This window comes from Salmo trutta, chromosome 9 (assembly GCF_901001165.1).
Source record: "Salmo trutta chromosome 9, fSalTru1.1, whole genome shotgun sequence".
NCBI classification, from domain to species: domain Eukaryota; kingdom Metazoa; phylum Chordata; class Actinopteri; order Salmoniformes; family Salmonidae; genus Salmo; species Salmo trutta.
The window spans coordinates 13122648-13145309 of NC_042965.1; the positions used below are offsets into that span (position 1 = coordinate 13122648).

General features: G+C 41.8%; 1 protein-coding gene across 3 annotated transcripts; it reads left to right on the forward strand.

The window, feature by feature from the left end:
* The first annotated feature begins 12479 nt into the window (after positions 1-12479).
* On the forward strand, positions 12480-22357 carry LOC115199926 (folylpolyglutamate synthase, mitochondrial). Of its 3 annotated transcripts, none has more exons than XM_029762477.1 (15): positions 12480-12636; positions 13738-13869; positions 15529-15582; positions 15721-15785; positions 16200-16314; positions 19277-19354; positions 19462-19523; positions 19632-19734; positions 19858-19935; positions 20045-20192; positions 20352-20435; positions 20565-20715; positions 21023-21098; positions 21267-21333; positions 21570-22357. In XM_029762477.1, the coding sequence occupies exons 1-15, from the start codon at positions 12529-12531 to the stop codon at positions 21950-21952; spliced, it is 1704 nt and encodes a 567-aa protein (XP_029618337.1). In that variant the 5' UTR covers positions 12480-12528; the 3' UTR covers positions 21953-22357. The 3 variants fall into 3 exon arrangements, with proteins under 3 accessions (XP_029618337.1, XP_029618338.1, XP_029618339.1); XM_029762478.1 differs by having other exon boundaries at positions 12491-12636; positions 13792-13869; XM_029762479.1 differs by lacking the exon at positions 12480-12636 and adding an exon at positions 12713-12994.
* The last annotated feature ends 305 nt before the right edge of the window (positions 22358-22662 follow it).

Consider the following 22662-nt stretch of genomic DNA (forward strand, 5'->3'; position numbering starts at 1 on the left):
GGGAGAAATGTCCAAACGCCTGAAGGTAACACGTTCATCTGTACAAACAATAGTACGCAAGTATAAACACAATGGGATCACGCAGCCGTCATACCGCTCAGGAAGGAGACAAGATCTGTCTCCTAGAGTGCAAATCAATCCCTGAACAACAGCAAAGGACCATTTGAAGATGCTGGAGGAAACAGGTACAAAAGTATCTATATCAGTAAAACAAGTCCTATGTCGACATAACCTGAAAGGCCCCCCTGCAAAGAAGAAGCCACTGCTCCAAAACCGCCATAAAAAAAGCCAGACTATGGTTTGCAACTGCACATGAAGACAAAGATCATACTTTTTGTAGAAATGTCCTCTGGTCTGATGAAACAAAAATAGAACTGTTTGGCTATAATGACCATCATTATGTTTAGAGGAAAAAGGGGGAGGCTTGCAAGCCAAAGAACACCATCCCAACCGTGAAGCACGGGGGTGGCAGAATCATGTTGTGGGGGTGTTTTGCTGCAGGAGGGACTGGTGCACGTCACCAAATTGATGGCATCGTGAGGATGGAAAATTATGTGGATATTTTGACGCAACATCTCAAGACATCAGTCAGGAAGTTTAAACTTGGTTGCAAATGGGTCTTCCAAATGGACAGTGACCCCAAGCATATTTTCAAAGTTGTGGCAAAATGGCTTAAGGACAACAAAGTCAAGGTATTGGAGTGGCCATCACAAAGACCTGACCTGAATTCAATAGAAAATTTGTGGGCAGAACTGAAAAAGCTCGTGTGAGCAAGGAGGCCTACAAACCTGACTCAGTTACACCAGCTCTGCCAGGAGGAATGGGCCAAAATTCACCAAACTTATTGTGGGAAGCTTGTGGAAGGCTACCCGAAAAGTTTGACCCAAGTTAAACAATTTAAAGGCAATGCTACCAAATACTAATTTAGTGTATGTAAACTTCTGACCCACTGGGAACGTGATGAAAGAAATAAAAGCTGAAATATCCTTCTCTCTACTATTATTCTGACACTTCACATTCTTAAAATAAAGTGGTGATCCTAACTGACCTAAGACAGGAAATATTTACTTGGATTAAATGTCAGGAATTGTGAAAAACTGAGTTTAAATGTATTTGGCTAATTTGTATGTAAACTTCCGACTTTATATACAAAGAAATGTCAATTGAAAAAGGTCAAACGAAACGATGTGCAGCTAGTTTGCAGTTTTGTGTTGTGTTGTTGGCTAGCTCCTCTGAACAACAGTGTCCTGACGAGAGAGCACATTTTCTATGAATGTTTTCAAATAAATGTCACTAGAAAACAACTTAAACATATGCAAATGCAGCTACTTTGTTGTTATTCTGGCTGCACTGTTTGACTTGACCGTAAGTTAGCCATCGTTTGCTAGCTAGCAAGCAAGGGATAAGAACGTTGCCAGCCAATATGGCAATGGAATATTTAGAACGAACAACTGGGTCGCGTCCACAAATGCAGAACAAAAAGAATGAACAACTGGGTCACGTCCATAGATGCAGAACAAAAAGAATGAACAACTGGGTCCCTGCTCATCTGCGTGAATGTGCCTTAGGCATGCTGCAAGTAGGCATGAGGACTGCAGATGTGGCCAGGGCAATAAATTGCAATGTGAGACGCCTAAGACGCCTAAGACAGCGCTACAGGGAGAAAGGACAGACAGCTGATCATCCTTGCAGTGGCAGACCATGTGTAACAACACCTGCACAGGATCGGTACATCCGAACATCCCACCTGCGGGACAGGTACAGGATGGCAACAACTGCCCGAGTTACACCAGGAACGCACAATCCCTCCATCAGTGCTCAGACTGTCCGCAATAGGCTGAGAGAGGCTGGACTGAGGGCTTGTAGGCCTGTTGTAAGGCAGGTCCTCACCAGACATCACCGGCAGCAACGTCGCCTATTGGGCACAAACCCACCATCGCTGGACCAGACAGGACTGGCAAAAAGTGCTCTTCACTGACAAGTCGCGGTTTTGTCTCATCAGGGGTGATGGTTGGATTCGCATTTATCGTCGAAGGAATGAGCATTACACCGAGGCCTGTACTCTGGAGCGGGATCAATTTGAAGGTGGAGGGTCCGTCATGGTCTGTGGCGGTGTGTCACAGCATCATCGGACTGAGATTGTTGTCATTGCAGGCAATCTCAACACTGTGCGTTACAGGGAAGACATCCTCCTCCCTCATGTTGGACCATTCCTGCAGGCTCATCCAGACATGACCCTCCAGCATGACAATGCCACCAGCCATACTGCTCGTTATGTGCGTGATTTCCTTGCAGGTGCCTTGGTGGATGAGTGGGGTGACATCTCACAGCAAGAGCTGGCAAATCTGGTGCAGTCCATGAGGATGAGATGCACTGCAGTACTTAATGCAGCTGGTGGCCACACCAGATACTGACTGTTACTTTTCAGGGACACATTATTCCATTTCTGTTAGTCACGTGTCTGTGGAACTTGTTCAGTTAATGTCTCAGTTGTTGATTCTTGTTATGTTCATACAGTTATTTACACATGTTACGTTTGCTGAAAATAAACACAGTTGACAGTGAGAGGATGTTTCTTTTTTTGCTGAGTTTATATCTTATTAACACTGGCTTCTCTGGCATTATCACTTAATTATACATACCAACACATTTGCCAATTGGCATGATGGTAAACTGTTCTAACCCTGTTCATTCCGTTCCATCATCCTACCATGTTTGTGTTCAGTTGAATGAGCTTAATGTGCTTGGATCAAATGCAGACAAACAGAGCACTCCAATAGCACCCAGGTCTCATTAGATGGCTGGTAAAAGTCCTGTGTAAGGTCATAATGTTTGGTTCAGTTACCACATATTTGCTTGCCTCACAACACGTCTCATGATGACAGTATTCAAAGCAGCTGATTACATATCCATGGTTTATCCATGACAGACAGGTCAGTTATATAACATAAGCTAAAGTGGGGTTATCCGAGGATGGCCACATTTACATGGCCCTATAGACTGATTTGCATAAAGTAGGCGGATCGTTGTGCCCTGTCGTGGGATGTTTTTTGATTGTCATCCTATTTACTAGTCTGGTTTAATTATGAGACATACCTAGTGGGACAAAGGGTTTGAACCTACAATTACAAAGGAACCTTTTCTGAATGGAAATGATTTAGGCCTGTAAGTAGGTCTGCCAGTCTTTGTACTCCAGGCAAGTAACATCAAGTAAGTATCATTATACTGCACCTTAACTTATATTATATGAATCACACTGTACCTGCCCAAAGCCTTGAATGCCCTCAGGCATGCAAGTCAACAGACACAAGCATGCATACATGCGCGCCACATACAATGGTGTCCGATAATATTGGAACCCTTGATAAACATGAGCAATATTGACTGTTTAACATAAATAATACAAATATTTAGCTCTATTGTATGCACAAAAATATTTTTATTTAACTAGGCAAGTCAGTTAAGAACACATTTTTATTTACAATGAAGGCCTAGGAACAGTGGGTTAACTTGTTCAGGGGCAGAACGACAGATTTTTACCTTGTCAGCGCGGGGAATTTGATCTAGCAACCTTTCAGTTACTGGCCCAGCACTCTAACCACTAGGCTACCTGCCATCCCAAAATATAATTATAATTTTTGACTAATACAATTGCTCAGAGGAAGAGATTTTGTTTAACAAGTAATATTTTCTGTTCGCCAAAAGGTAGGGTTCAAAATTATTGACACCCCTAAAGATTCTTAAAATTAAAGTAGTCAAAAGTTTAGTATTTGGGCCCATATTCCTGGCACGCAATGACTACATCAAGCTTGTAACTCTACAAACTTGTTGGATGCATTTGCAGGTCGTTTTGGTTGTGTTTCAGATTATTTTGTGCCCAGTAGAAATTAATGGTAAATAATGTATTGTCATTTGGGAGTCAGTTTTACTATAAATAAGACTAGATTATGTTTCTAAACACTTCTACATTCATGTGGATCCTACCATGATTACGGATAATACTGAATGAATTGTGAACAATGATCAATGAGAAAGTTACAGAGGGTGAAAGATCATATCCCCAAGACATGTTAACCTCTCACTACTACTGTACAAATAACAGAGGTGGTAAGCATATCTTGGGGGTATGATCTTTGACCCTCTGTAACTTTCTTACTCATCATTATTCACGATTCATTCAGGATTATCAATAATCATGGTAGCATCCACATTAATGTAGAAGTGTTTAGAAACATAATCTATTCTTATTTATAAAACAAGTATTTGACTATAACTTGCACAATGTGTATCCAATGGCAGGTTGTGAGCATGTTGAGAAATATGTCAGTCTTACAGTTTCATTATCCTTATACAGTACATATGTAGGACAAATCATCAGAAATAGGGGTATTGTAAAGCAGTTGGCTACTGTAAAAACGTAGCACGGTGTTGTATGCCATTTCTGCCCCATGCAGCGTTGTACAAGATCACCTTTGCAATCTCCTGTCTCTCTGAAAGCCTGAAATTAGGTAGGAATCAACATGGTAGAGATAAATACACAGCAAACTGAGGACATACAGTAGAAGGCACAGTATGTTGGTACAGTATGTGAAGGTGTATTGTGATGGAAGTTTGGGTGTGTGTTTTTCTCTTTGGAAAAGTGTGGAATTAAGTGAGTAAAAAAGGGAAATGGTTACAAATGCCAGAGCCCATGTGTGTCTGTGAGCAGGAGTTGTGACAGAGAGCGCTTTCAATTTTGTGCAGATATGGAATATACATTTTAAAATAAATTATATTGATTTTTTTATTGTCTTATCATGATGGAATGGTCCCCAGCCCTATACCCTAAACACCCACCTGAGCGACCCATACACTAAGGAGAAGTCCTTATCTGTTTTATGGGCCTACTGTAAGTAGCCTAAACGCAGCCAAAACAGAAAGATAAATGCGGTCAGAGACCCACTAAAACAAATCAAATCAAATTCTATTAGTCACATGCTCCGAATACAACAGGTGTAGACCTTAAAGCGAAATGCTTACATACGAGCCCCTAACCAACAGTGCAGTTTCAAAAAATACGGATAAGAATAAGAGATAAAAGTAACAAGTAATTAAAGAGCAGCAGTAAAAAAGAACAATATATACAGGGGGGTGCCGACACAGAGTCAATGTGCGGGGGCACTGGTTAGTTGAGGTAGTATGTACATGTAGGTAGAGTTACTAAAGTGACTATGCATAGATGACAACAGAGAGTGGCAGTGGTGTGGAGAGGGGGGGGGGGGGGGGGGGGGGGGGCGATGCGAGTAGTCTGGGTAGCCATTTGACTCAGGAGTTTTATTTATTTCACCTTTATTTAGCCAGGTAGGCTAGTTGAGAACAAGTCCTTTATTTAGCCAGGTAGGCTAGTTGAGAACAAGTCCTTTATTTAGCCAGGTAGGCTAGTTGAGAACAAGTTCTCATTTGCAACTGCGACCTGGCCAAAATAAAGCATAGCAATTCGACACATACAACAACACAGAGTTACACATGGAATAAACAAAACATACAGTCAATAATACAGTAGAACAAAAGAAAACAAAAAGTCTATATACAGTGAGTGCAAATGAGGTAGGATAAGGGAGTTAAGGCAATAAATAGGCCATGGTGGCGAAGTAATTACAATATTGCAATTAAACACTGGAATGGTAGATGTGCAGAAGATGAATGTGCAAGTAGGGATACTGGAGTGCAAAGGAGCAAGATAAATAAATAAATACCATATGGGGATGAGGTAGGTAGATAGATGGGCTGTTTATAGATGGGCTATGTACAGGTGCAGTGATCTGTGAGCTGCTCTGACAGCTGGTGCTTAAAGTTAGTGAGGGAGATATGAGTCTCCAGCTTCAGTGATTTTTGCAGTTCGTTCCAGTCATTGGCAGCAGAGAACTGGAAGGAAAGACAACCAAAGGAGGAATTGGCTTTGGGGGTGACCAGGAGTCTTATGGCTTGGGGGTAAAAGCTGTTTAGAAGCCTCTTGGACCTAGACTTGACGCTCCGGTACCGCTTGCCGTGTGGTAGCAGAGAGAACAGTCTATGACTAGGGTGGCTGGAGTCTTTGACCATTTTTAGGGCCTTCCTCTGACACCGCCTGGTATAGAGGTCCTGGATGGCAGAAAGCTTGGCCCCGGTGATGTACTGGGCCATTCGCACTAGCCTCTGTAGTGCCTTGTGGTCGGAGGCCAAGCAGTTGCCATACCAGGCAGTGATGCAACCAGTCAGGATGCTCTCAATGGTGCAGGCGTAGAACCTTTTGAGGATCTGAGGACCCATGCCAAATCTTTTCAGTCTCCTAGGATTTGTCGTTCCCGCTTCACGACTGTCATGGTGTGCTTTGACCATGTTAGTTTGTTGGGGATGTGGACACCAAGGAACTTGAAGCTCTCAGCACTGCCCCCTCAAGAGTCTGAGCCTGCCTGGCAGGGTAGGTCCAACAAAGCCAAAGCCCCCGGATGGGTGAGCATAATATACAAGGAATTTCTCAAAGCTGCTAATGAGAACCTTGATGACCTTGCACCTTGGCGGTCGGAATTCCACCCAGGTAGTGGCAGTGCTGGAAATACTAGCTGCAGTAACCCATGGGGAGGGGGTCACACTCGAACAATCAGAGAGGGGGCAAATTATTGTGGCCCTAGTGGCACAAAATAATCAAAAGGTCTGACTGCACAGAGGTGCTTGGGGAAATGGTCACAATGGGGAACCAGCTTGTGTGTGTTTCAGAGGAAGGGGGTGTATCTGAGCTCCATCAGCTAAGACTTGGCAATGGGTAATCACATCTCTTCATTCGTGCTCAATATTGCATGCCTTCTCAAACAGCTACAACTGAATATGCATTCTCACATCAAGTCTTTTCTTGGGGATGGAACACCCGTTGAACATCTGAACTTGTGGTTGTTTGTGGGGGAAGGGTAGGGTATGTGTGTGTGTGTGTGTGTGTGTGTGTGTGTGTGTGTGTGTGTGTGTGTGTGTGTGTGTGTGTGTGTGTGTGTGTGTGTGTGTGTGTGTGTGTGTGTGTGTGTGTGTGTGTATCTATGCTATGGGGTAATGATGTTAGGGACAATACAGGATGAATCACAATAATTGTTTGCCGATATAGTAATTGCTTACCAAAAATTAAATTTTTGTAATGCCAATCCTGCTTATAGGTAACAATCCTGGTTATAGGTAACAATCCTGGTTGTAGGTAACAATCCTGGTTATAGGTAACAATCCTGGTTATAGATAATAATCCTGCTTATAGGTAACAATCCTGGTTATAGGTAACAATCCTGGTTATAGATAATAATCCTGCTTATAGGTAACAATCCTGGTTATAGGTAACAATCCTGGTTATAGATAATAATCCTGCTTATAGGTAACAATCCTGGTTATAGGTAACAATCCTGGTTATAGGTAACAATCCTGGTTATAGGTAACAATCCTTCATATGAACTGCCTACATTATTACGCATATTATTCGTTAATTGTGGAAATGAATTAAGATACGCAAGCTTTTTTAATTTATACATTTTAAAATAACTTTATACAATGCAATCGAGGTGAGGACGATGGAAAGGCTTTTGGCAGTTAATCTGCTTCTGTTCTGTGGGTGGAGGGAGCTGAAGGTTCAAGTTGCCAAACGTCAGCCTCGAAACCTTAATGACTTGGAGAAGATCTGCAAAGAGGAGAGGGACAAAATCCCTCCTGAGATGTGTGCAAACCTGGTGGCCAACTACAAGAAACGTCTGACCTCTGTTATTGCCAACAAGGGTTTTGCCACCAAGTACTAAGTCATGTTTTGCAGAGGGGTCAAATACTTATTTCCCTCATTAAAATGCAAATCATTTTATAACATTTTTGACATAGGTTTTTCTGGATTTCTTTGTTGTTATTTTGTCTCTCACTGTTCAAATAAACCTACCCTTAAAATTATAGATTGATCATTTCTTTGTCAGTGGGCAAACGTACAAAATCAGCAGGGGATCAAATACTTTTTTCCCTCACTGTACATGTAGGTAGAGTTAATTAAAGTGACTATGCATAGATTACCACAGAGAGTGGCAATGGTATGGAGAGGAGAGAGGGGGGGGGGCAATACAAAAATAGTCTGGGTTGCCATTTGACTAGATGTTCAGGAGTCTTATGGCTTGTGGGTAGAAGCTGTTTAGAAGCCTCTTGGACCAAGACTTGGCACTCCGGTACCGCTTGCTGTGTGGTAGCAGAGAGAAACTTGCAATGAAAACAACTTTCTAACAAAATGTTTAACTATAATATCTGAAAATGTAGCTAGACTCTTACCCATATACATGGATGAACGTTTCATGGCAGACTGTTTGTAGCTATATCTTATTTGGACAGCGTTGTTAAGTCACTCTGGTTCACACTGACCATTGCGTGTGCAGAAAGTAGCGCATCACTTTTTCCAACTGATCTGTCGATAGCGTCTGCTAAATTCAGGGAATCAATGTTGTTGAGAAAAGTAACACAACTTTTGTAGTTCTTGATGGCTAACGTTAAATCTTTCAAAAATGGCTCGGTAGAAAGAACTATCAACACATTCTGACCAGCTCACGTTATAAACAGAAGCGTGCTACACAGCAGACCAATCCAAACACATCTACCGGCATGTCCAGCCCATCCATTACTGTATCTCAGCCAATCATGGCTAGCAGGAAGGATCCTGTCTTGGCTAAACCAACTATGCTCATAATTAAACAATTGTATTCACATTTACGGATGGAATACAAGTTTGTTATTAAAGCACATTAAAGTTCACATGTTCCAGAAGTCATTTCTGCCCCCCCCCCCCAAAAAAAAAAAAAAAAACACATTTGGCCAAAAAAAATCAATGTATACGTTCAATTGCCTCTCCTGTGAGGTAGAGATGTGCGACATGCGCCCAGTTTCCTGAAACGAGTCACATATTGGGGATACAACCATCGCAGCTCTGCAGATTTTGCTGCGAAGAGACAGAATCACAATGGCTGAAGCATTGCAACATTTACCTGGAGCTAACTCTGCAAATAGCACTGCTGGGTGATTTAAAAAGTCATAGTCAATCGATCAATAATATAATAATACTCTAAGCAAAAATGTTTATCTTTCATTTACAATCTGTAGAAACTATGGGAATAGAAAGGTTCAGAACTTATGTGAAACATCACAGCACAGTTGTAAAATATATGGCAATAGAAATCAAAACTGGATGGTGTTCAGACATAGATGGAAGTTTTTTAAGTGGAGCTGAAGGGTGGGACTAAAAATAAACAAAATATAACTATTGTAAAATTGACTGTGTCCGTAAAACGTATATAGTATGTATAAGCTGGAAAGAGAAGCCTAGGTGTTGTTGTCTATTAGTTTACTCCAGTTAGGGGAGGGGTGGTAGGGTTAGGGGAAAATAATAGGAGGAAAAAGGAAAATATATATATATAGGAAATTTTGCAGACAATTACATTGATGGAAGCCACAATCTATCTGCAATATTATAGCTGATTTACTGCAATTATTTTGTTACCTGCTGATAAGACTATTTCAGTAAATATGTTTCTCTATGATTGTATTGCATTCCCAACTTTTCCAACATTCAGAAATGTTTCACTTGAAAAAAAGTGAACTAAAGGTGTGATAGTATTGGTCTTGGTTTGTATGATCGTGTTGTTGGACTTGGAGAACCATACATGTCTGACTCCTATTACTATGGTATGAAGAAACAGCCACTAATGAGAAAACCTGTTTTCCTGATGTTGGTTTTGCTGCATTCCAACACTCTCATTAAAGCATTGGAATCCAGACTATTATCTAACTTAACTGAGGGTTCTGGGTATATGCGCTATGAGGGGTAATTTCCTATGCCACTCCACATCTTAAAAAACACACAGGAGATATTTAACACTTCCTGTCACACACAACCCAACAACATAAGGTTTCTCACCCATCTAAATAAAACACATAAACACATGAAGCTAGATTCACCAACCCCTTCAAATAAGACAAAATATCATTTTATTATGAATTCTTATTGGTTTGATCATTCATCGCCTGACATACTGTACAGTACCAGTCAGAAGTTTGGACACACCTACTCATTCAAGGGTTTTTCTTTATTTTACTATTTTCTACATTGTAGAATAATAGTGAAGACATCAACACTATGAAATAAGACATATGGAATCATGTAGTAACCAAAAAATTGTTAAACAAATCTAAATATATTTTATATTTGAGATTCTTCAAAGTAACCATCCTTTGCCTAGTTGACAGCTTTGAACACTCTTGGCATTCTCTCAACCAGCTTCATGTGGTAGTCACCTGGAATGCATTTCAATTAACAGATGTGCCTTGTTGAAGTTAATTTGTGGAATTTCTTTCCTTCTTAATGCGTTTGAGCCAATCAGTTGTGTTGTGACATGTTAGGGATGGTATACAGAAGATAGCCTATTTGGTAAAAGACCGAGTCCATATTATGGCAATAACAGCTCAAATAAGCAAAGAGAAACAACAGTCCATCATTACTTTAAGACATGAAGGTCAGTCAATGCGGGAACATTTCAAGAACTTTCAACGTTTCTTCAAGTGCAGTCGCAAAAACCATCAAGCGCTATGATGAAACTGGCTCTTATGAGGACCGCCACAGGAAAGGAAGACCCAGAGTTACCTCTGCAGGACACCTACAGCACCCGATGTCACAGGAAGTCCAAAAAGATCATCAAGGACAACAATCACCTGAGCCATTGCCTGTTAACCCCGCTATCATCCAGAAGGCGAGGTCAGTACACGTGCATCAAAGCTGGGACCCAGAGACTGAAAAACAGCTTCTATCTCAAGGCCATCAGACTGTTAAACAGTCATCACTAACACAGAGAGGCTGCTGCCTACATACAGACTTGCAATCATTGGCCACTTTAATAAATGGAACACTGGTCACTTTAGTAATTTCACTTTAATAATGTTTACATATCTTGCATTACTCATCTCATATGTACATGTGGCTCAGTTGGTAGAGCATGGTGTGTGCAACGCCAGGGTTGTGGGTTCGATTCCCATGGGGGGCCAGTACAACAAAAAAATGCATGAAATGAAATGTATGCATTTACTGCTGTAAGACGCTCTGTATAAGAGCATCTGCTAAATGACTAAAATGTGAAAATGTCTGTATTCACTACTCTGCATCTTAGCCTATACTGCTCTGACATTGCTCATCCACTTATTTATATATTCCTTTACTTGGATTTTTGTGTATTAGGTATTTGTTGTGAAATTGATAGATATTACTTGTTAGATATTGCTGCACTGTCGGAACTAGAAGCACAAGTGTTTCGCTACACTCGCAATAACATCTGCTAAACACATGTATGTGACCAATAAAATTGTATTTGATTTGATTTGCAGAGGATGAGTTACTAGCCTCAGAAATTGCAGCCCAAATAAACGCTTCACAGAGTTCAAGTAACAGACACATCTCAACATCAACTGTTCAGAGGAGACTGCATGAATCAGTTCCCACCATAAAGCATGGAGGAGGAGGTGTGATGATGTGGGGGTGCTTTGCTGGTTAGACTGTCAGTGATTTATTTAGAATTCAAGGCACACTTAACCCTCCCATCCCATCTGGTTTGCGCTTAGTGGGACTATCATTTGTTTTTCAACAGGACAATGACCCAACATACCTCCAGGCTGTGTAAGTCTATTTGACCAAGAAGGAGAGTGATGGAGTGCTGTATCAGATGACCTGACCTCCACAATCACCCGACCTCAACCCAATTGAGATGGTTTGGGAAGAGATGGACCGCAGAGTATAGGAAAAGCAGCCAGCAAGTGCTTAGCATGTGTAGAAACTCCTTCAAGACTGTTGGAAAAGCATTCCTCATGAAGCTGGTTGAGAGAATGCCAAGAGTGTGCAAAGCTGTCATCAAGGTAAAGGGTGGCTACTTTGAAGAATCCAAAATACATTTTGATATTTTTAACACATTTTTGGTTACTACATGATTCCATATGCGTTATTTCATAGTTTTAATGTCTTCACTATTATTCTACAATGTATCTAAACTTTTGTGTCCAAACTTTTTCCAATTAAATATCACAGTCTGTACTTTAACCTCATAGTCGTTGTATCATTTCAAAGTCCTGGAGTACAGAGCCAAAACAACCAAACATGTGTCACTGTCCCAATACTTTTGGAGCCCACTGTAAATAAAAACAAATCAAGTTTTTGCTTTGGCTGAATTCATTTTATTATTGGCATTTGCCAATACAACTCATGAAGACAAATATTTATGTCAAATTGTTTTGTATTCTACTTGTAGCCCTGGTTGTCCTGAAAAGAAAATGGTAATTCAAACTTGAATGTCTCAAATGTGATGGTCAACCTGGTGTGTTTGAATACTTAGTTCTATCAAGCTCTGTGGGATAATCATCACCTTACAAAACAAATCAATCAATAAATTCACCAATAATTGACTTGGCAGAGACTACCACACCATTGCATAATGCCTCGTGCTCCTGCTGACTGCAAGTTTCCTAATCAAGTCTGTCATGGTTTGCTACTCTCTGGTCATACTGTCATTCTTACTGCACACTAAGGACCAGGCAGGACTACACTTCTCAACCTCATCTACTGGGCTTCTCATAATGGATTATGAGGTACGTGGATTGTATCTTACTTACTTTTCTACAATATAGCCTGGGTGACTGAAGGCGCGCTTTCTGTAAGCCCCATTGGCATCACACTTTATGAGGCTGTAAATCGTATGTCAACAATTGGCATGCTGCATGCTGAAATAGTCGAGAACCTGGCCACTCCAGTTTGGTATTGATGTCTCGGGCCCAAGTGGCATGCCAGTTACACTCACAATCTTGCAGGGACTATAGCAGTCGTCTACTTCATGGCTTCAAGTTCAGCTTCTACTGGGATTTGATGTAGCAGATTGGCTTATCATACAGCTGCAGACATAACACCATGGAAATATCTGTCGCCTTGAGGAGAACTAAAAGTTTTTATGTGCGTATTCTATATTTTGTGAAAGAAATATCAGACGCAGATTTATTGTCAGATAATGTGTGAAAGGTAACAGATTTTAGAAGTAGACAATTGATTATTGATTCACAACGGTCACTTTTTAGTTGCCAGTTCGGTAAATTATTGTACACAATGAATAGGTTGTTGACATTCACTGCATGCCAGTTGTATCTGGTTCTGATTGGCTGCTACAGTTCCTTAGCTGCTGCATTCGAACACATTAGAGTGACGTGTTGTGAGACATTCTGTCATTATCTGATAGATCACTCCGTCCTTTCTTTGTCATTTCTTTCAAATCTTATGAATATGCTATCAAATAACAATATGTACTTATTGGTGTGTATGTGTTTGTGCATGCATGTGTGTGTGGTTTGGTTTTATTATCCTTGCGTGGACCTGGAGTCCTCACACGGATAGTAAAGCAAGGAACATTCAGACAAGTGGGGACATTTCACCAGTCCCCACAAAGAAAAAGGCTATTTTAGGCTTATGGGTTAGGTTTAGGGTTGGGGTTACAGTTAGGGTTAGGGGTTTAGGATTACGGTTGGGTTTAGGATTAAGGTTAGGCTTAGGTTAGGTTAAGGGTTTTGGGTTAAGGGTTTAGGGCTAAGGTTTAGGTTTAGGTTTAGAGTTAAGAATTTGGGAAAATAGGATTTTGAATTGGAATACATTTTTGTGTCCCCACAAGGATAATAAAACAAACGTGTGTGCGTGTGTGCGTGCAGGAAGCAGTGTGTGCTCTGAACACCTTGCAGACCAATGTGAGTGTGTTGGATCAGGTGCGGAGGGAGCGGAGTGATCAACCTGAGCTGCAGCTCCAGGCCATGCGGGGTTTCCTCCATCGTACAGGCCTCACAGTGAGTGACCAACAGACACACTGAAACCAGCATGTAGACTGCCATCACACAATCTGCACACTCTCAAATATATATACACTGCTCAAAAAAATAAAGGGAACACTTAAACAACACAATGTAACTCCAAGTCAATCACACTTCTGTGAAATCAAACTGTCCACTTAGGAAGCAACACTGATTGACAATAAATTTCACATGCTGTTGTGCAAATGGAATAGACAACAGGTGGAAATTATAGGCAATTAGCAAGACACCCCCAATAAAGGAGTGGTTCTGCAGGTGGGGACCACAGACCACTTCTCAGTTCCTATGCTTCCTGGCTGATGTTTTGGTCACTTTTGAATGCTGGCGGTGCTTTCACTCTAGTGGTAGCATGAGACGGAGTCTACAACCCACACAAGTGGCTCAGGTAGTGCAGCTCATCCAGGATGGCACATCAATGCGAGCTGTGGCAAGAAGGTTTGCTGTGTCTGTCAGCGTAGTGTCCACAGCATGGAGGCGCTACCAGGAGACAGGCCAGTACATCAGGAGACGTGGAGGAGGCCATAGGAGGGCAACAACCCAGCAGCAGGACCGCTACCTCCGCCTTTGTGCAAGGAGGAGCACTGCCAGAGCCCTGCAAAATTACTTCCTCCAGGCCACAAATGTGCATGTGTCTGCTCAAACGGTCAGAAACAGACTCCATGAGGGTGGTATGAGGGCCCAACGTCCACAGGTGGGGGTTGTACTTACAGCCCAACACCGTGCAGGACGTTTGGCATTTGCCAGAGAACACCAAGATTGGCAAATTCGCCACTGGCGCCCTGTGCTCTTCACAGATGAAAGCAGGTTCACACTGAGCACATGTGACAGACGTGACAGAGTCTGGAGACGCCGTGGAGAACTTTCTGCTGCCTGCAACATCCTCCAGCATGACCGGTTTGGTGGTGGGTCAGTCATGGTGTGGGGTGGCATTTCTTTGGGGGGCCGCACAGCCCTCCATGTGCTCGCCAGAGGTAGCCTGACTGCCATTAGGTACCGAGATGAGATCCTCAGACCCCTTGTGAGACCATATGCTGGTGCCGTTGGCCCTGGGTTTCTCCTAATGCAAGACAATGCTAGACCTCATGTGGCTGGAGTGTGTCAGCAGTTCCTGCAAGAGGAAGGCATTGATGCTATGGACTGGCCCGCCTGTTCCCCAGACCTGAATCCAATTGAGCACATCTGGGACATCATATCTCGCTCCATCCACCAACGCCACGTTGCACCACAGACTGTCCAGGAGTTGGCGGATGCTTTAGTCCAGGTCTGGGAGGAGATCCCTCAGGAGACCATCCGCCACCTCATTTGAGTGTAACTCCAAATCCAGACCTCCATGGGTTGATAAATTGGATTTCCATTGATTATTTTTGTGTGATTTTGTTGTCAGCACATTCAACTATGTAAAGATAAAAGTATTTAATAAGATTATTTCATTCATTCAGATCTAGGATGTGTTATTTTAGTGTTCCCTTTATTTTTTTGAGCAGTGTATATATATTCTGAGCATCGTTACATGCTAATCTCTATTTCCTCACTGGCGACTCTTGTTACTTGATCTGTTGACTGCCTCTCTTGGCCCGTTGACTTATGAGACATAGGGGCCGCTCTCACTACTCCACGGCTGGATGTTTTTTTTAGGTAGACAAGCTGGACCACCTCAATATAATCCATGTGACAGGCACCAAGGGCAAGGTAAACTGTATTTTTTTGGTGTAAAAATTACAAGGCTTTTCTAAAATATTATTTTGACATGTGTTTGAAGTACAATAATACATGAAATACAATAGAATTAATGTAAGACTTGATTACTCTCTCTTTCTGCTCTTTCAGGGATCAACATGTGCCTTCACTGAGAGAATCCTCAGGGACTATGGCTTTCGGACTGGGTTTTACAGGTATAGTATATAACGGAAGAAGGGTTGGTGTGTTCTCCCACAGTATGTGCGTTCAAGCTGATGTTTCTTTTGTAGTTTTTTTTAACCTGTTGCATCAGGAAGTGTAGTGTCTGGGTTTTTGCGCATGGAGAAACACTGGTATCCCTATACTGAACTTTGACTTGTTAGGTCTTTGCCCAATTAATTATTAACCTGTGTTGTTACAAGTGTGCCTGCTTTTGAAGTGCTCAAATTATGAAGAAAGCTTAGCCGTAGTATTGGGAAAATATGGCCAAAATATGACCTGTTGGCTTGCTTGTACAATGCTATGTGAACATTCTTATCACACACACAATATTATGTCACCTAACATACAGTCAGAGATGTGGTGGCTCTCCTACTGTGAACATTATGAATGTCATCTGTTCCTTAAAGCTCACCACACCTGGTACAGGTCAGAGAGAGAATACGCATCAATGGACAACCAATCAGCAAAGAGCTCTTCACCAAATACTTCTGGGAGGTGTTTGCCCAGTTAGATGATACAAAGGTACAATATGTCCTCATATACACAAAAAGGTAACAAATTGTACTTAAAGGGGTACAAACGCTTGTCACTGTAGTTGTATCCTGTAAGGTGCATCCATTGTAACATTAGTTATACAGCAGGTAGAGCTGAAGTCGGAAGTTTACATACACCTTAGCCAAATACATTTAAACTCAGTTTTTCACAATTCCTGACATTTAATCCTAGTAAAAAAATTCCCTGTCTTAGGTCAGTTACGATCACCACTTTATTTTAAGAATGTGAAATGTCAGAATAATAGTAGAGAGAATGATTTATTTCATCTTTTATTTCTTTCATCACATTCCCAGTGGGTCAGAAGTTTACATACACTCAATTAGTATTTGGTAGCATTGCGTTTACATTGTTTTACGTGGGTCATACGTTTCGGGTAGCCTTCCACAAGCTACCCACAATAAGTTGGGTGAATTTTGGTCCATTCCTCCTGACAGAGCTGGTGTAACTGAGTCAGGTTCATAGGCCTCCTTGCTCGCACACACTTTTTCAGTTATGCCCACAAATTTTCTATTTTGCCCCCACAACATGATGCTGCCACCCCCGTGCTTCACGGTTGGGATGGTGTTCTTCGGCTTGCAAGCCTCCCCCTTTTTCCTCCAAACTTAACGATGGTCATTATGGCCAAACAGTTCTATTTTTGTTTCATCAGACCAGAGGACATTTCTCCAAAAAGTACGAACTTTGTCCCCATGTGCAGTTGCAAACCGTAGTCTGGCTTTTTTATGGCAGTTTTGGAGCAGTGGCTTCTTCCTTGCTGAGTGGCCTTTCAGGTTATATCGATATAGGACTCGCTTTACTGTGGATATAGATACTTTTGTACATGTTTCCTCCAGCATCATCACAAGGTCCTTTGCTGTTGTTCTGGGATTGATTTGCACTTTTCGCACATTCATCTCTAGGAGACAGAACTCGTCTCCTTCCTGAGCGGTATGACAGCTGCGTGGTCCCATGGTGTTTATACTTGCGTACAATTGTTTTGTACAGATGAACGTGGTACCTTCAGGTGTTTGGAAATTGCTCCCAAGGATGAACCAGACTTGTGGAGGTCTACAATTTTTGGGGGGGGTCTTGGCTGATTTCTTTTGATTTTCCCATGATGTCAAGCAAAGAGGCACTGAGTTTGAAGGTAGGCCTTGAAATACATCCACAAGTCCACCTCCAATTGACTAAAATTATGTCAATTGGCCTATCAGAAGCTTCTAAAGCCATGACATAATTTTCTGGAATTTTCCAAGCTGTTTAAAGACACAGTCAACTTAGTGTATGTAAACTTCTGACCCACTGGAATTGTGCTACAGTGAATTATAAGTGAAATAATCTGTCTGTAAACAATTGTTTGGAAAAATGACTTGTGTCATGCACAAAGTAGCCAACCTGCCAAAATTCTAGTTTGTTAATAAGAAATGTGTGGAGTGGTTGAAAAACAAGTTTTAATGACTCCAACCTAAGTGTATGTAAACTTCCGACTTCAACTGTACATAAGTGTACCCTTGCAGTTTGTACCAAAAAATAGCCAAATTTGCCTTTTTAGGGTACCACCGCAGTGACAAAGCCGTTTGTTCCTTTTAAAGCTGCAATGTGTAACTTTTTGGGCGACGCGACCAAATTCACATAGAAATGTGTGTTAAAGATCTGTCATTCTCATTGAAAGCAGGTCTAGATTTTTTCTATGTGTGCTATTTCTATGCATTGGTTCTTAAGTTTTTTGTTGTTGCGTCTTTTACTTTCTGTTTTGCATACCAGCTTCAAACAGCTGAAAATACAACATTTTAATCCTAATTGCTCATCTACGTCGCTCTGGATAAGAGTGTCTACTAAAGGACTAAAATGTAAAAATAATTATAAATAAATTGACTGCAAGAAGCCCAAACAGATACTGTATAATGTTTGACTAAAACATAATAATTCCAAACCTTTCATACATTTGTATATGATCACGTGTCTCTCTACTATGCGTGGGATTACTTGGGAACAGATTTCTTAAATTAAAATCACTTGGAGCTGATTTCCTGGTGTTTTTACAGTCTATTATATCTAACAATAATAACAATTTTAAAAAACTCTGTAAACTTTGGGGGCCAAATAAAACCACCCGCGGGCCAAATTCGGCATTCATCAAAAAAACTCTTATACCAACAATACATTGCGGCTTTGACGTCAAGAAAGGAACAGCCTGCTGGTGGCTTCGGTGATGGAGGCGAATCGTGTAAGTAGTAGGTACTAAAGTGCCCAAGGAGATGTGTCATTTTATGTTGCTAGTAGATGATAAAATAAGATAGCCAGCTATCTAAGTGTACCGGGCCATGCAAAACCAACTGGCCCACTTGGATCTAGCATGGTGTTTGGGGATCGAATAAGATAACTAGTTGGCTAACATTAGCAAGCGACAACAACTCCATCAACACTGCACGTTTTGCAGAAATGAATGGTCAAATATCAATCGGATTAATGTAATTGTTTATTTCAAAATATGTACTGTATATATGTTGTATATATGTTGTATATATGTTTCCTGCAATTAGCATGATCTGTTACAAATGTCAATTTGTACAATTTGTTATGAATTTGTAAGTGCTTAAGATCCCGATCAATCTCCGTGGACCGCTTAAGCTGATACAACACTTCTGGTACAACACTTCTTGTACAACACTTCCATATTCAAAAATTACATACAAAAATGTACCATTATACTAGATTATTTGCACATGTACCCTAAAATGTACCGAACGGTACATACTGTATGTGCACCTCTGAAGGTACATTATGCGTATTTTGATCTTTCTGTACCCCAGGGAACAATAATGTACCCTAACCATACCCTTTTTTTCTGAGAGTGTAGTGTTGAAGAATGAACACTGATGTTGCCTACCAGCCTCAAAGAAACTCTGACCCTTCCCTGTTATGACTGTGTCACTGCACTGATCCTCAGGACTCCCATGGAGTTAGCATGCCGGCCTATTTCAGCTTCCTCACCATCCTGGCGTTCCAAGTCTTCCTACAGGAGAGGGTAACATTCACATACCCTGTCACATGTACAGTTTGGTTACAAATGTACTAATTACTAAATCAAGGCTGAAAGTAAACCATTCTGAGCAGTATCTCTTTATACAACAGGTTGATTTAGCTGTTATTGAGGTTGGGATTGGAGGGGCCTATGACTGTACGAACATCATTAGGTAACTTTGCTGCATATCATAGAGGATGTACTATCAAAGTCAAACATACGATTGATTAGTTACAGAATCTGTTATCACTTCTTTTTCTTTCTGACATTTGACGTACAGGAAGCCGTGGGTTTGTGGGATATCCTCCTTAGGAATTGATCACACAAGTATACTAGGAGACACCATAGAGGAGATCGCCTGGCAGAAAGCAGGCATATTTAAGGTGAGAGTAATGCATGTTGTGTTGCTGAGATCAACCTACTATATACACTGTGTACAGTACTTACTATCTATGGCCTGTCTGCAGGGGGTGAATGTAGTTGAATAAAGTATTATTCCTCCCCAGCCAGGGGTGCCAGTGTTCACTGTCAAGCAGCCAGATAGGCCCATGACTGTTCTACAGGGCAGAGCCAAAGAGATAGGGGTGAGTGACTGGGGCCTTTTCTCCTCCTGGATGTGGATGGATTTGCTATGTGTTTGTTTGAACGTGCTCATATTTCAGATGCTTTTTTGACCCCCTCTGTGTTGTGTAGTGTCCTCTGTGGGTTTGTCCAGATCTGGAGCAGTATGAGTCTGGGGCTGGCCATCTGAGTCTGGGCCTGGCTGGACAACAGCAGCGTTGCAATGCCTCACTCGCCCTGCAGCTCAGCAAGACCTGGCTACAGCGCTACAGACAGTCTGGTGTGTGTGTGTGTGTGTGTGTATGTGTGTTATTTTATAACTCACAAAGAATGACAATGTTATTCTAGCTAGTATAGGAAGATATTGCTCAAGAAAACAGAACACATTCCAATCGTGATGAGGTTCAGTAAGTTACTGTGGGAATCTACTTACTTTCAGATGATCAGCTTGCTGCCCCGGTAGTGGAGAACAGGCTGGTCTCCCAGGCAACAGCCTTTAAGCCCAGCCCCATCATGGTCAAAGGTCGGTAGCATACTCTCACCCATGAAACATCCAGATAAATAAATACCTGTGCCTGAAAGCACAACATGAAAAATGATCTGTCTCACCCTTCCCTTACTTCTCCACTCATCTCCCTCCCTCTGTCTCCAGGCCTGGAAGCGACAGAGTGGCCTGGAAGAACTCAGACTCTGAGGCATGGTCCTGTCACCTACTACCTGGACGGAGCCCACACCACGGGCAGCATGCAGGCCTGTGTACACTGGTTCAGCCAGGAGATCCAGCAGGAAGAGAGTAGCAACAGGTTAGTCCCTGCCTGGCCTTTAGGGGGCCCACAGACTTCTCTACAGTGGCCTTAGTTGGTCAAATGATTGTAGAAAACTGTAGGCCTATATGACTGTGAGAAATAGTAGCATGCATGCAAACATCAGCACACACCAGCTCAGAATTTATGTGAGATTTGACACTCAAATCATTTGACACTCATATAGATTCGATACTACATTTTGTGTAAAATTCACCGTCCATTCATTTCACGGTCAGATTTGACTATGTCATTCTTTGATAGACAACATCTCTGAGTAGGCCTACTCACTGTGTGTGTGTGACAGGGGCCCTGTGATCAGAGTACTGCTGTTCAACACCACAGGAGAGAGAGACTCTGCTGCCATGCTCAAACTCCTAGAGGTGAGTACTACAGGTCTGGGATCAGATACACAGATACTGCTGTCTGCTGCTCTATTCTGTAGCTCTGACCGGAATCTCACTTTTTAACAGCACCTAAAGAAGCACAAACAGATCAAACCCTGAAATAGAATAAATATTTAACATCTTCTCCCTTTGTTGTCCTTGCAGCCATGCCAGTTTGATTTTGCTGTGTTTTGTCCCAACATTACTGAAACTATTACAGAAAACAATGCAGGTGAGTTTTCTTCTGTGTTTGGGGTTTTAACAGACAGCTGCAAAAAAATTGCAATTTAATGGTACATAATTGCCAAAACGAATATGAATCATATGACTACATAAGTTGGAATATTTTTCCTAAGTTTTCTTGACTATGTAAAAAAATGCTACCACATTCATTGTCCAGCTGTGAGAAATGTAAGAGAGGTGTGTGTGCAGTCCTTCACTTTCTTTGTTTGCTCTGCTCTTTTTCAGATCAGCAGAATTTCAATGTGTCTGTGGAGAACATGCTGACCCGTTGCCTTGACAACCAGATCAGCTGGCAGAGCCTGAGTGGGACAGAGACTAAGCAGGGGTCTGAGTCTGAGCTGCTGATAAAGGACAGGCTCCCCTTGCTGGCCAAGACCAGGACCAACACCCTGGTCTTCCCTTGCATCCTCAGCGCCCTCCAGTGGATCAGCCAGGGAAGGGACACTGTGCTGGCTACTGCAGGGTGCCCCTATCTCCCAGTACAGCCCAGTGTCATGGCAAAAGCAGAACCACTGAGAGAGGCAGCCCAGGTCTCTGTCCTGGTCACAGGTAGTCTACACCTAGTAGGAGGGGCGCTGAAATACCTGGACCCCTCGCTAGCCTCCTAATTAACTATTGGCCCAACAATTGGCCCATCAGTCTGGCTTGGATTTTTGTAGGACATTGAGATACGCTCAATGTTTGACAGGTATTATATTTTAGGTGTTTACAGCTTAGGATCTTCTTGAATAGATGTGTGCTCCTTGTTGTCAAGTTGCTCTGTCCTCAGTGCAGGATCCCTGGGCTTTCATACCACGAAGTTGTGCTGTACTATGTCAGCATGTCAAGTTGAATGATTTTCTCAGGGTGATTGAATTACGATTGTTTTGCATTGTATTTTTTCTTTGAATTATTGCTTTGACTAATGTACATAATGAAAATCAAAGCATGTATGAATTTGTACATAGTTTCTTAAAATGTTTTGTTCATTGTGAATAAAGACTTTTACAGTACCAGTCAAAAGTTTGGACACCTACTCATTCAAGGGTTTTTCTTTATTTGTACTATTTTCTACATAATAGTAAAGACATCAAAACAATGAAAGAGCACATATGGAATCATGTAGTAACCAAAAAAGTGTTAAACAAATCAAAATATATTTTTGATTCTTCAAAGTAGCCACCCTTTGCCTTGTTGACAGCTTTGCACAGTCTTGGCATTCTCTCAACCAGCTTCATGAGGAATGCTTTTCCAACAGTCTTGAAGGAGTTCCCACATATACTGAGCACTTGTTGGCTGCTTTTCCTTCACTCTGCAGTCCAACTCATTCCAAAACATC